Genomic DNA, 16,152 nt, shown 5'->3' on the forward strand with positions numbered 1-16,152 from the left:
ATGATTTGGCAAAACCAGAACATGAAATATAAAACACTGAAATAAGCAAATACCAATTTGATAACTAAATAATTCAAATATAAGATATTAGACTGTCACTGAGTGTTCCAAAGTTATTTCATATAGTACACAAATGTATAAATCAACATATTTACAACACAGATATACTTGAATTAAGTTCCTGAAAGAGAAAACACAACAACACATCATTCACTGGGTAGTGGACACAGTTTGCTCACTGCACTGTGAAGCATGCTGTTAGGAGTACGATACTCACACAAGTCCACGAGGTCCCTTGTGGACTTTGTTTACCACAGCTAGTTTCCACTGTAGTGGGGGAGATGATTATACCTTAAGAGTACAGTCATCCCTGGCTCGATATTGACAACACCTATTTTCCATTTACCGCGTTGCTGAAGTTGGTTTGAATACCCCATAAGACTACCTCCTCCAGATCTGTTGAACAAACTGTTGTACCATTTGCCACCTGGAAAATCTGTTCATAGGATTATCAGTTAGGGTAAGGTCAGGAAGTGCTACAATTGGACTACCAATCAGGAAATGACTGGATGTAAGCACACAGGGTCATCAGGACTAGAAGACAAGTTTACATAAAGGTTGAGAGTTCAGACCACCTTCAATCTGCGTTGACGCTGTACACATCTCTTCAAACGTAAGTCACTGGTTACCTATCACACGACACGTATGGTACTTCATGGATTTGACTCTGGCTTCCCAAAGTCCTCCAAAATGGGGTGATTCTGTGGGGATAAAATGCCAGTCAAACCCATGAGTATATGAACATTCCGACAAGTCCCTGTGAAAATTGCTGTCCTTAAATAGATCGTGCACAGCCTGTATGGTATTATTAGCACCTTTAAAATTCATGCCATTATCACTGTATATACTACAAACAATCCACAGCATGAAATAAATTGTTGAAGTATTGCTAAAAATGCATCAGAAGTGAAATCACTGACAGCCTGGATGTGTATGGCCTCGGTAGCCATGCAGATAAAAAGAGCAGTGTATCATTTACTTACCTTGCTGTGTTTCTGACCAGTTAGAATTATGATATAGATGTTGTTTCCCATAGGGAATCTGAAATATTTGTCCCGAATGAGTAAATTTATAATACCAATATAAATGGTCCATTATTGGACATTATAAATTTTCCAGCTAACTCATTTCTGGTTGCCAGCGTTTCGCCCCCGTGTCCTCCACGGTATGCACTAGCCATGCGTCTTGGTGGGTGTGCTATTTACCAACTGATGAGCCCAACTTAGCACACTGGGGCAAGACGCTGGCAACCAGGAATGAGTTAGCTGAAAAATTTATAATATCCAATAACGGACCATTTATATTTGTATCACCTCTGCAAGGGTTTCCCTTTTGTGAACTTCTATGAATAGAACAGGAATGTGGCTTGTTTACAGCTCTTCTTCTAAGAACTTGCACCATTATTTATTGCCTAATTGTAGCCTCTAAATGCACAAATATTTCTTCAGGTGTCAGTCATTCTCCTAGCCGTGGCTTCGGGTGTAGTTTAAGCAAGTGACAGCAATGCTATTGCTGAGTTAATTGAAAGTTTTTTAGATTCGGAGGACAGTGATGGCGATTATGATAACACTGAAGAGGAGATTTGCAATGAAAGTGATATTTCATCTGATGCGAGTGACAGTGGAATCGCACCTAAATCCCTGCGTGCAAAAGCGAAACAGTGACTGTGTGTGTGTTAGTAATAGAGATAACCAACCAATTATTCATCACTTTACAGGTTTTCCAGGGATATCACAAGAACTGAGAGGGAAATAAAAAAATAAAAATCCACAGCCTGTTTCCAGTCATTTGACCAGGTCAGGAATGGAATGAATGAAGCCCCTTCTAGCGGCGAGGATGGGAATTGTGCTGGCTGCCGAAGCCTGTTGCACAACTGAGAGGGAAATATTTAGATAATTCTGTATCGGAGTTTTCTGTATTCTTGGAGGTTGTGGACCCATCGTTTTTCCCACATTGCACGGGAAACAAATATTTATGCTATGGGACAATTATCGGACCCACGTGGAAAAAAGACAGTGAAAAGTGGTTCGACACTAATGAAGATGAAATTTAGGTCTACTTTACCCTCTTTATTCTAATGTCCCAGGTTCCTAAGCTTTGCATCCAATTAAATTCGAGCAAAGACAAATGTATTGAGACCCCAGTTTTTTGAGTGACAATGAGTAGTGTGAATTGCCTCAACATATACCAGAATGTTTTGAGACTTAACACACAAAGTCTTTGTTCTTATATCCTTGTTGTTGAATACAATTATTTTGCATGCTTCACTGAAAATTATGCATGAAAATTTTGGTTGCTGTTTCATTCATGGCATTTATTTCAGAGTGGTGCACAGTAGTTCTGATGGAGTTGCTTACTTGTGTTGAGGACGATTTAAATCTGATTTCTAAGAGAGCACGTGGGACCATTAAACTTGAAGCGATTGAGTTACGCGAATCTCCTAATGGTGGGTGATTCTTTCGTTGTGGCAATTTTACAGTGGCCATGTTCATCCCTCGTTAATTCTTCACATAGCTCTTTGCATGTTTCTTCTTCCTTGTTGCGAGGAACGGATGTTTATTCTTCCTGCTCCCGGAACCTTCTAAGTTGAGAATCTACATTGGGCTGTGCCGATAGAAATAATGTAGTACTGTTGTACTGACTACGTTGGCATGTGTCGTAGTAGAATCCTCCCTAGTTGAATTTGTTGTAAAACAGGATAATTCTTGTTCGTGATTAAGCACCTGGGTTTCATTAAATATGAGTCAAGGTCTGACCCTATTAGTATGTCAATCTTAGATGGTACATTAAATTGTTCATCAGCTAACTGAATGTCATTAGGCAATTTCCAATCACTAATATCAATGTGAGTAGAAGGCATTTGTCCTGTAAGACTTGGTAGTATAAAACAAGTTAGGTTGTTTGAGTACTTATTACCTTTCGAGGTAATACTGGCATCAACACTCTGAATGGTAGAGGAAGTAATGTTATTAATTCCTGATATAGGCATTTCGTTATGACTTCGCTTTAATCAAAGTCGCTGAGAGAGCATTTCTATGATGTAACGAGCTTGCGATCTGCCATCTAGGAGTGCAAGCAAGCAAATGCAGCGCTCAGCACTCCAAGGAGCAACTGTAAGAATCATGAAGGCTAAACATATGGGTAAGAGAAGACTGGGATACTTTGGAAACATAATGAGATTGCAGGATTCGAGACTTCTGAAACAACTGATACAGTATAATTTTGACTCAAAGAAATATCACAACAGGCTGCAGATGAATCAGAGAAATAGGAGAGGATCTGAAGGAAATTGACCTTACACCAGAGACATGGCAGATAAGATAAAATTAAACAAAAACATCCATGACACAAACATCCCCTTCACACTTACAAGAAAGAATCTTGCAACACTAGTATTTTGAACATCAGAAAGGGCACAAAGTTTGGAACACATGAGAAAGTACTGAGAGGACCGTAAGGCCCGAACAGTCGCTTAGAAGAAACTTGGATAATGAACTAACTAAAGTGATCCTATGTAGTCATATAATTTAAACAACAAGAATGCGCTGTCAATTCGCACCAAAACAAATCCTTAAAATAATGATTAGCATTTGCATTCCTGTGTTGATTTTAAATTTGTGATTATGTTTTCATTTTTTATACACCTATCAGTCTTCTTGGTGGGAATTGTTTGAACCCAGTGTTAATTATTCATCTATGTATGTATGTATGTATGTATGTAGGTATGTATGTATGTATGTTGGGTATTCAGCCCGAAGGTTGGTTTCATCCTCCACAGTTTCGCCAACAGTTGTCATAGATAACCTAGGTGTCACTGAAGAAGCATACTAGGGAAAAGAGGAGTGAGGTGGTTTCCCGTAGCTTTCGTCTCATCTGCGTTAACCAAATTAAAAACCCTATAAACCCTGAAATAAACAAAATGCAGTTCATGTTTTCCCTCTTAATGTTTGGAGTGGCTGCCCTTTTAAATAACTGTTTTTTTAAATATTTTTTTGCTAGTGGCTTTACATCACACCGACACAGATAGGTCTTATGGCGATGATGGGATAGGAAAGGCTTAGGAGGTGGAAGGAAGTGGCCGTTTCTTTAATTAAGGTACAGCCCCAGCGTTTGCCTGGTGTGAAAATGGGAAACCACGGAAAACCATCTTCAGGGCTGCCGACAGTGGGATTTGAACCCACTATCTCCCGGATGCAAGTTCACAGCCACGCGCCCCTAACCGCATGGCCGACTTGCCCGGTGAAATAACTATTACTACATCTGTAACTTCATCACTTTGCTGCTTTAAGCACTGCCATCACCATCAGATAACTTTTAAAGCAACGGAGGATTTTGTTGTGAGTACTTTGTTGTTTGCTCATCAAAACAACAATTGCTGTCGGCAGAGTTTTCACCTTTTTAGTAACCCTTTTCCATATGGCTTTTGCTTGGGGCAACTGTATTGAGGAAATGAGAGGAAGGATTACAAACAAGAATTTCTCTTTCATTATTTCTCCTCCCCCCAATTGCTGAAGTGAAGAGTTTGAAATTCATAGATGGTGAACAACCCTAAATCTCCTGTATTATATGATATTAATCCTCTTACGGCAAATATAAAATTTAGTTAAGGTATAAAAAAAAAAATTGGCATCGATAGGATTTCTACGTATAGGGTAGGGCGGCGTTATTCCACCCGAAATAAGCCGAAGTTGTAGTGAGCAGCCACCTTGCTCATGTGACATCTCCCTTTGTGTAGAGAGTGAACATTAGTCTCTGTGCTACTAGATCTCTCATTTGTTTGAGACTTGCAGTTTAAGTATTGGGAAACAAAGAAAGAATATTGTAAGGCATGTAGTTTGTATCGCAAAACTTGTCTTTGTAAATAAATATTGTGCTTGCAACTTAAGCCATAGCATCCGCAATAGTGGCTATTTTTCCCTGGAAGCAAGGCACCTGGTAGTCTGAAGGTTAATTAGTTACATCTCTGAAGAGCAAGTAGCGCATTTTCTTTGCATGCATTTCTAAGTTTCAGTATATGGGGCTACTCCACCCAGAAATATGGGGGCTATTTTGCCCAGCCAGCACATCTCTTTTTTATTATTTTTATTATTGATGCCCACCTTTAAATAATAATAATAATAATAATAATAATAATAATAATAATAATAATAATAATAATAATAATAATAATAATAATAATAATAATACCGGTATTGTAACGCTTATCTACGGTCTGGATTAAATGAGCAACAGTCGGACATGCTTTCAAAGGTTTCCAATGCACAGGTATGTTTCTGTTCAACCCGTTGGTCATTCCCAAACATAAAATTTCACCTTCAGACTACGTTCAACCAGTCATTTATGAGCAGGCCGCTAATTAAACAAATGATACTCCACAACCTGTGAAGTCACCTGATTTATCAAGAAGAGGAGGGAAAAAGTCTCCCTTCTGCTCAACAATTCCATCTCCAGAAAAAAGAAAAGCAATCTATTAAAGAAATGCAGAAGAACTCAAGAAACCAAGTACCTGACTGAAGTCACAAATATTCAAAGAGGCAAGGGCAAAACAGAGTTTAAAATTCAATAAAGAAGATAAAGGAAAGATTGCTAAGAAACTTTTGCGAGACATTAACAAGGCAAACCATTGGGACTTACAGACCATCCAACCACAAGACAGTGACGAGGAAGACTTGACATTTTATCTTGACATTAGTTGGGATTGTATCATCTGACCCAGCATTTAACTGGAATTGCTTTAGTTAGATGCATTTATTTGTTTTTGTCATTGAAATAGCGCTTGTATAATTTCTGATTTTAACTTTGAATTATAATACTCATTTTGTGTTTGGTTATAAATTTTGTGCCAAGACAAGGAGCCATGATCTATAGACATACTGAATAAATTGCTGTTTTGCTTGCATTCCATATTTGAGTAAAAAGTATTTTGATCAGTATGAAAATCATGCATACTCTGTTAATGGGTTGTTGTGTGGAGCCCAAGGAACTATTTTAAAAAACGTGGCAGAATTTTTACAACTCGACATTGAAAAGACTTTGTTAAACTCTCTTGCGGAAGGTATCATAGCAAACTCTGTGGTTGCAATACATCACCATATTTACAAAACCTGATGGTTTAGGTTTATTTTAAATATTTGCAATGATTCATATCTTACTGTTCGTCCAGAAATAGATGGAATGGAATGGTAAGCTGTGTCACGAGGCAACTTATCCATCAAGCAGCTTCATACTGTGAATACTGTGCTATTCTAAACCTTATGTATTTTAATATTCATTAGGATGACCCGTTGATAAATTGTGTGCTGAAATGGAGAGCTGTAGCTTGTCAGTTTTTGGTTCCAATATTTATCAAGATTGTATGTATAGTTTTCTTTCCCTCAGAATTATTCTATGTTTGGATGATATTGTGTGTAAACTTCCAGGGTATTTTTCATTCTTTGCTCTTCATTTATGTGTGCACAAACTCTTTCATAGTTAACATTCTACACATTCCAGACTTGGCACAGGAAACTCCCTTCATTTTCTATTTAAAACTGGTATTGAATTTTATTAAATCATGTGAAGGATAACCTGTTTCATCTTCCTATATTGCATCTCTCTTATTATGTATTCCTATAAAAGGTCCTGCTTTTCTAACTATGACTTGATTTGTCACTTGTTTGTGCCTTTTTGGAATCATTTCTTCCTTCCATGTTTATTTCATGTTTGTAGTCTTTTACCGCCTGTTTTCATCTTTATCTTTATTCTTATCCTTCTCTTCCCACATCATGACTGAAGATCTGTGCTCTTGGCCTCTCACTGAGTGTTGATGCCCAACTTCTCTGATGGAGCTGGAGACCACGAACCTGCTACGCAGGCGTAGCAGGGGGAGAGGTGATACTCCCACGTGGCGCGTCCCAGGTGGCGGATAGAGGGGTCCTAACCAGCTTGCCGGCGGACTTGAGGGAAATAAAATACCTCTCGCAGACCAAACACACACCCCGTGTGGGTGGGGGAGGCAGACGAAGAATTCACCCACGGTATCCCCTGCCTGTTGTAAACGGCGACTAAAAGGGGCGACCAAGGGATGATCCAATTAGAACCATGAAACTACTTGTAATTAGTACCATCACGCAGGGAACACCATGGGTTACATTTACTTGCGCGTAGTACCACTCTGTTGGGTACGCAATAGGTTTGTGATTAGTAGCGACAGTTTGTGAATCAGGATGGGGGTCCTACAGTACCTGTGATTTGTACTCCTATATGAGCGACACCATGGTTCTGCCTTACCTATGCTCATTTCCCACTATGTGAGGAATTCCACGGGATAGTACGGGTCCCTGTGGTTAGTCCACTTATGTGAGGAGCGCCATGGGTTTGCGTTGCCTTTATAGGTTTGCGTTGCCTGCAAACATTGCCGCAATGTGCGAAACACCATAGGTCTGTGTTACAAATGCTCATTACACTACCTGCGCATAGTACCATAATATGTGGAGTACCGCGAGTCTCCGCTACTTTTGATTAGCACCGCAACATTACACATAGCATGGTTCTACTTTCCTAGCGATAAATACCATTATGAGGGGCTGTCAACCTGGATTTTGGACCCGTTCCAACTATAGGCATAATCGATTCAGCATCGTGCTATAGAAGCAGTCCCTTGGTCGGTAATACGATTGTTTTGTACCAGCTTCTGTGCATCTGAGGCACTGTGGGTCAGATCCACTGATCGTTTTAAATTCATATCCGTCCATCCCTTCATTCTTCATTCTCATGCTTTGAATTCTGGTCAGTGGAGGATTTTGTAATTTTAAGTCGTCATTTCATTTCATCTCATTTCGTACCATTAGGGGTCGATGACCTCGATGTTAGGCTCCTTTAAACAACAAACGTCAATCAATCAACGAAGCTGGAGAGCTGAAATGTGCTTGTTGGAAGTGGTCCCACACTGACTTATCATTCTGCTTATCCTATTATGTGTTTCTAATTATGTTCCCACTGTCAATTAAAATAGTATGTGCCCTCAAGTTTGGAAGTTGTTTATGAAATAATCAGTGTGGTAGGCCTACAGAAAATTCAATAACACAATTTTCCTAGTTTCATTTCACGTTAGGTCATGTAGGTTTTGAATTTATATATTAATATTTTTTTATCATAACTTATGTGGAACAAAAAAGTGCCTATTTTTAAGCATTTCAACCACGTGTCAAATTGAAGACAATTTTTCTCCAAACCCCATCATCTGATCAAATCCAAATTTTAACACAATATACATTCCGATATTTTATACTGTACCCATACTGGGCAATTTAGGGGCAATATTACTTAATTTGGTTTCACAAACAGATGCATAGATAGAATAGTTGGATGAGAACAGCCAGAAGTCTCTTACCAGGCTTGAAGTCTCGTCTTTCCTACTTTCATTGCGTCACCAGCTGAACTCGTGTAGCATATGGGCAATGGAGTGTTCGAAAAAGAAAAATAGGCACTACCTAAAATATAATGAAAGTAGGATTCTATAATATGAGAGGAATACACTATTATTATTAAATGAGAAGAATCTTCATTTAAAATATTATTTTTCTAAACATTTTATTATACTGATAGAAACCACACGAGATGATGCCATATTTCAACACATGAGCAAAAAGAACAATTAAGACTGATACAAAAATTATATACATGGTATGCCTTCATGTCCTTGTAGTTTGTCCTCGGCATAGTTGATCCTTGGCGTACCTCAAGTCATTTGAATAACACACACTAGTACGTGATTTTATTTAATTATAACAATGATATTAAATGGCATCTAATGTTTTAATAAGCTGATAAAAAATGGATATTAAATGGTATCCATTCTGGTGATTAATTAATTATTAATCCTCATTAATTAATCATATCCTTAATTAATTATTAATCATCATGATTTGGAATGAAAATCAAGTACATCTACTCTACACATGAGATTGCGTCGCCGTATATCAAACACGTGGTCCATTTGACCACGACAATTATATATTTACATTGGACACATACGCATATCCTGGGTTTACCTAACAAAAATATTCAAAGAAAAATCAGCCAAAGCTGGAATCGAAACCATGACCATAGAACATTTTGGGAAATAATAAAACACGTAAACACATTACATAGAAAAATATCAACATATTTTACACAATACATCTTAACCAAGCCATAGTATCTGGTTAAATTCTTCGCTCCAACATCATTCAAACACATGGACTCCAGCTTCCAAGGTAAAATTTTTTAACTCCAATCAAAGGCTAATTTAATGCCTAAGCATAAGAAGGGATATATCCTTTGCAAAATCAGAAAATTATCCGCATTACACATAACATATCATTATAATGGAATTGAGACTGCTTTGGCGAATGAAAGGGAACTCGCCAGAAACATTGAGCTTTGCTGGAAACTACAAAATCTCTCTCCCAACCCTCAGTCGGCTAGTAATATACCTGTCAATCATGACAACAGCTGTGTGACCAGCCTTGTGGCTACGGACACTTTGAAATCGTCGTTCTTTCTTTTTCTCTCTTTCTTTCCTTCATATATCATCGCGGCTTATTCTCAAGTACGCATTCATTTGAGAACCGTCACTTATTATTCATTATCTGGCTATATACTCAGCCTAATTCAGCACATCACAACAGCCATAATTATTTATTATTCTTTATCATTTCAACAACATAACATGTTACAGCTTCGCCCTCCCATATCATACCACCGCATCTCAATCCGTTCATTTAATTTACATAGAAGACTCCATTCTTCCAGGTTATTTAATTCTTCTCACATATTCATATAATTCATATTAATACCTCGGTTTTGAACATCATCCGTTCATCTAATATCATCCGGGATTTACAAATTCCTGAATCACCTTAAAGCAAACGTATAGTTTGTATTCAAACTACTATGAAAATCTTTACCAGATAAAAACATTACGAAGAAATATAAGTTTAGCTAAATCGCCAATCTTCCCAAATATGTGCTTCATATAAGCTAAAAATTTCTGGGATCTATATAATAATTTATGCAACTGATCCAATTATATATCAATGATTATCTTGAAATCATTTGATAATCCTAACTAAATAATAAATTTTCTCCCAGTCATATGCGCATAATGTTCTCTACATTTTTAATTATTAATTATAACATTATGATATTTACAAAAATAAAAATTGCTACTGGCATGCAAATCTCGTAACATAGGCTATATTTAAATCATGTGTACTTGTCAAATGATGGGTATGGTTTGCTGTCATCTCGGGGTACATCTTAGATTTTTACACGACCATGATGAATGTTCTTCTCTTTGGCAGTCCTCGGTTCCTCTTCATACTACCACGATCGATGTCTCAAACTGTGGTCTTCTCAGTTGAGTCTCTGGACTCTCCCTGTAGAACTGATTGCAGGCACTTAGGCGCGATTCTTGTGGACTCTAGATCTCGGGTTCGACGACCACTCACGAACATACAGGAAAATGGGAAATCAGTTATTAAACACTGTTTATGTACTTTCAAAGGGAATCTACTTGTGACAAGATCCACTCTTAACTCCAAATAGATTAGTGTAAATAGTGGCAAGTATGTAGAAATCACTGTTCATTTCCCCAGTAATCACACAGTCTATCACCACGAGTGTCCATGGAGTAGGCAAACGCTAATTTTATCAGGAACAGTTATTTAATTTTTCCTGAACGTCACTCGCTCTTAAATGCTTCGGATCGGTGATTATTAATAATTGCTGAACATAATTGGCTGTCTCACCACTTCTAAATAACCTGACGCGTTTGCCCTTTCGTTGGTGATTACACCATGAGCCGCAACTGACTGTCTTTAACAATTAAAATGTTAAATGCTAAAATAAGGCTTCTATTCGGCAATTGTGTACATTAACTTGTACCACACGGCTTATTCCGCGATATATTTACATCGTACTGATGTGTTTTTCTTCTATGGCACAACACTTCGTACACTGATATCCAAGTTCACTCCTAAGGTGTTAGTACTGCAGCTACACAGATGACAATGAGATACTGTATCTAGATCCTGGCTCTGCTTATAGCCTCCGGACAAAATGGTGAGGGGCGAAGTGAATTATGCCCCTGCTGAAAATGAAGGTCCGGTAATCGGAGTCTTTCAGCGACGTGATAACAATCAAATTATAGCTTGTGACCTCTACTTTTTACTGAAGACATATAAAACTATAGCGATCAGTAGGTTATTCATAATCTCAAAAGCGTCCTTTTAGAAAATCACGCATCATGGTTCATCATGCAAGATCTCCCACTTTTTTCCACATGTTGTCAGATTTCAGCAGTCGTCTTTACTCTGTGTACTACTGTATGACAAGCGTCATTACCGATCCACTATTCAAGTATTGCATTTATATGCATCAACAATTAGCATTAAATACATTGGTTCGAATGAGACCTGACTCATAATTTCCAAAAATTATTTCAGATGGTGTTCTTCTTCTTTCTCTTTTTAGAAAATTATAGTGAAGTGACACCAGTGAATGCGGTGTTGAATTAGTAGTGGGCATTTATTTCTCAGGGGTTAACACACCTTAACTCAGCCCACTCTCCAACAACCTACATCTCCATGCGTAGCGTCATCTCTTCTTCTCGCTCGCTCGGAAAGAGAGCGCGATTTCAGGGTTTAGCAATACTGCACTATCCTTCTCTCGTTACAGCGCAGAAAACTGCTCCCTTCAGGCTGGCGTATCGCGAATCACATCCCGGTTCGGCATGTAGACTGCTAATTACTACATTATATGTCACAGAATGTTGCGGAAAACGGCATATATAATTGACTAGACCTCCCAACATGCCTATGGCATGGTGATGAATGGTTACAATACATTGTTCATAAAGTTCAGAATTTTTTGTTTCCAAGAAAATAAGTTGATCAATTTTGTAAGGTAACGTTTTCTCTGCTCAGAGTGGTTGGAAAGTTGTGTTCTTGGTCGCATTGTGATCATTATATATCTAGTATGACTGTATGACTGTGAAGTACATAAATTAATTCACTTTTTTTAAATATCATTTTGTATTTGTATTGGGTAGAATGATATGGATGAGAGCTGGCCTATGCAGGGAAAGCCGTACGACATTGCCGCAGTAGCGTGCATCGCTCAGTTTTGAATCTACTGATTACAAATTGCATGTACACTAACATTAGCTTCGCTGTTTGGTTAAAAGTTTCCTCCAGTATTTGATGATTATCTATGATTAGCATTGAAACAAATGGTTCTTAAGAGGTCATGAAAAACATTTTCTCAGCTTTTCTCATGAGTGCAGTTAAAAAATGCATGGCAAAATTACTTGTCCGGTAAATGGATTCTTGTTCAGAATGCTACAGAACAAAGATTACGTAGTTATAATAATAATAATAATAATAATAACAACAACAATAACTGACAACACTAATTTTACACACTAACTTCAGTTTTTCCACAGGATTCAGGACGTTTGTGTACTGAAATAATGGAGCTGCACGGGATTTTGTATCAGGAATGATTACAGTTTTATTTTCTATAATTTTAACTTGTTTACTTTTTCACTGGTAATAAATAATAATAAATAATAATGGCTTTTGGCCTCCGGAGAGTCCTGATGAAGGTCTTTTTCTAGTAGACAGCCTGTAGATGACCTGCATGTCTGCGAGGATGGAGCCATACCAAAGATGATTATTAATTTTGAAGACATCACATACACCTAGCCCCTGAGCCAGAAGAATTAGCCAATTGAGATTCAAATCCCTTGCCTAGTCAGGAATCAAACCTCGGACCCTTTGAACCAAAGGCCAGCATGCTAACCATTTAGCCATGGAGATGAACTTTTTACTGATAACTGAATGTAGCATTTTCAAGCGAGCTAACAGCAGGAGTACGCTACAAAAACCAAGCGTATGGTTCGATTTTTAAAGCTGCTATTGGAGGCCCATAACCCTGATGAAAAAAGCTAATGGGAAGTTCTTGCCATGACCTTTTAATACCATTTGTTTCAATGCTAATCATAGATAATCATTACATACTGGAGGAGACATTTAAGTAAATGGTGAAGCTAATGTTACTGTACATGCAACTTTTAATCAGAAGATTCAACTCTGAGTGAGGCGTGGCATGGTGCAGTGTCCTGCGCTATCGTGGGAACGTCATGTGGCTTTCCCTGCATCGGATGGCTACTCATCCATATCATTCTAACCAATACAAATACAAACTAATATAAAAAAGTAGATTCATGTACATACTTCAATCCTACAGCATAACCATTGGATATACAGTATAAAGAAAAGAACGCTATTTTCCAACCACCCCGAGCCGGGAAAAAGTTAAATTACAAAATTGATAACATTTTTCCTTGGTAACATAAAATTCTGAAGTTTATAAACAATGTATATTGTGTTAAAATTTGGATTCGATCAGATGATGGGTTTTGAAGAAACAGCATCTTAAAGTTGATTCATTGTTTAAACACGCTTAAAAACGGGGTCTTCTTCTGCTCCACCTGCGATAAAAAAATATTAAAATATAAGTTAAATATTCAAAACCTACGTGACCTAACTTAAAATGAAACAAGGAAAGTGATGTTGCTATCAGATTTTCTGTACGGCTATTGGTATTCATAAACCACCTCCAAACTCGAGTACACATAATATTTGGTTGACAGTAGTTTTCTATATATGACTTGATTTGTCATTTGTTTGTTACTTTCCATTACTTGTACTTTATTTTCTGTTGCAGGTTAACAAAAGTAAACGCCGTGACAGTAAAGATAAAGAAAAATTTGAACGCCGAATTTTAGAAGAATTGCTTAAAGTTTTCAATGACACTGATTCATTTTACTTCTGTTTGTCTGGTGATTTGACCAACTCCTTGCAGCGACAGCATGAAGTAAAGAAGTTAGAAGGATCGTGGACATCTGTAGATGACAGGTTCTTCTGGAATAAACATATGTTGCAAGATATTATGTTACTTGGTGTAAGACATACTTTATTGTGTGGATAAAAGTGTATTTTATAGCATGGATGCATGCGTGTGTGTGCATTTAGATACCTCAGTTCGTGAAATTTCCTAATTTGCATGTAGATTATAGTCTGTCGTATAATGCACATACACAGTTGTAGTAATGCTACTTTAGTGTATTATCTGTAGTAATGGTGCTTGTTAATTGAGTAATGTTCTTCTTGATTTTCCCGTAAGTAACTCTTCCGCTGCAGCATTTCTTTCAACATAAAAACCCTTAACTGCAGAATTAAATGAAGAAATTTTAAAAGGTTATAAAATGATTATGTATTTAAGTCGAAGTATACCACATATTACTTTCAAAATCCATCCATTTATTGTCTTTGTGATCAAACTGGTGATCCATGGTTCAATAAAACTTCTTCTTTGGATCTATTGACTGATGGATGCATTTCTTTTTTTCGGGCATCACAGCACCTGCACCGAACTCGAGACTTAACGAGGAGATTGTCACAAAAGCTAAAAACCAACACAGTCAATTGTTTTATAAGTGTGGGTGCAGGCAAACAAGTTTTTGATAGGGTTGGGGAAAAGTCATCTTAACTTTCCCCTGTGTACACAAAAGCTTGAGTAATTGTTCACGTCCTTTTATTCGTACACAGACATGCAGTTTCTAAAACCCAATCCAGTCATCCTTGAAGTTCTGTTTAATGCAGAGTCGGTAACAGTTACAAATTGTAATGCAGAATCGCTCTATGTAGTTCATTACTACATTTAAAAAATAAGATTTTAATTGATGAATCTTTTGGAGACGTACTTTGTACGACGTTCAGTCCAAATCTGTGATCACACAGTGCTTAACCGGGGTTCCATTGTATTTAATATCTAGAATTTAATTTTGATCTTCTTCTTCTTCTTCTTCTTCTTCTGGGTTGGACTGTGCATCATTGACCTCTGTTTTGCCCTCTTCTTATCCTGATCCACATTGAAGCTTCTAATAGGCTATTATTTTGGTGGGTTCATCACACAAAGGCATATAGACTTATAGGAAAGATAGAATCATCAAACTCTACACGAAAATTGGTCCACCCAGCAGCCATATGTGAGCCAAATGCTATGTATGTAGCTGTCACTTACTTATCCGAAAAGCAATGCAATGTGAGATAATCTTACACAAATTTTACCCTATTCCATGTTTCTAATTCAATCTGACCCATGAATAGATGAGATATCATAAGACCAGCAATTTTGGCCGCTAAATCTGGCGTCTTATGGTACAATCCTTTCTCGATATGATGTACCATTTAGTAGCAGTTAATCTGTAAATGAAGGTCTGCAATATTGTAAACAAGCACATGCTTTCGTATGTCGAACTATATATATTCACTGATGTCGATTTTGTAGCGATCGAGAAAGGGTGTCTCTGCTATTGTAATCAGTACTCCCCACACTGACTTTGACTGGCAGTAGAAATGGGGTCCTTCTCCAATTCCTGTGTAACTGGCATTAATAAGGCCGGCTTACCATTGTAAGCAAAACCTACAAACTGAATGATGGACTTCCACAAGGATCTGTTCTGGCACCGTTACTTTTCAACCTCTATACTGCTGACTTACCAGCAACTAAGTCCAGGAAATTTATTTACGCAGATGATATACTACTGGTTAGCCAAACACAAAGTTTTCCAGAAGCTGAACAAATTCTTACAGCAGATCTAGAAAAGCTAGATACATACTTCCAAAAGTGGTGTCTCCGTCCAAATCTCCAAAAGACTGTTGTATCTGTGTTTCATCTCAGAAATAAATTTGCCAACTACAAGCCTTCAATAACATTCAGAAATCAATCCTTACAACACTGTCCCTTCCCAAAATATTTAGGTGTCACATTAGACAGATCCCTAACATATAAACATCATATTAATAACACAGCCGCCAAGATTAAAAGTCGGAATAATATTCTTAAAAAATTAGCCGGCACATCTTGGGGCGCAAACAACCAAGTGTTGAGATCTACTGCTCTAGCTCTTTGCTATTCAGTTGCTGAATACTGCGCTTCAATTTGGCTGAACAGTGCTCATACTGCGAAGATTGATGCTCAACTAAATCAAACAATGCGCAT

The 16,152-nt window shown here is 37.6% G+C and overlaps 1 protein-coding gene across 1 annotated transcript in view; it reads left to right on the forward strand.

Moving 5' to 3' along the window:
* sp3 (spermathreecae) overlaps nucleotides 1–16,152 on the forward strand; it is a 338,003-nt gene that overhangs the window by 17,088 nt on the left and 304,763 nt on the right. The window contains exon 3 of the mRNA XM_068228860.1: nucleotides 13,813–14,049. Coding sequence (XP_068084961.1) covers nucleotides 13,813–14,049 — 237 coding nt within the window. The remainder of the gene's footprint in view (nucleotides 1–13,812; nucleotides 14,050–16,152) is intronic.

This window comes from Anabrus simplex, chromosome 8, assembly GCF_040414725.1.
Source record: "Anabrus simplex isolate iqAnaSimp1 chromosome 8, ASM4041472v1, whole genome shotgun sequence".
Lineage (NCBI taxonomy): Eukaryota > Metazoa > Arthropoda > Insecta > Orthoptera > Tettigoniidae > Anabrus > Anabrus simplex.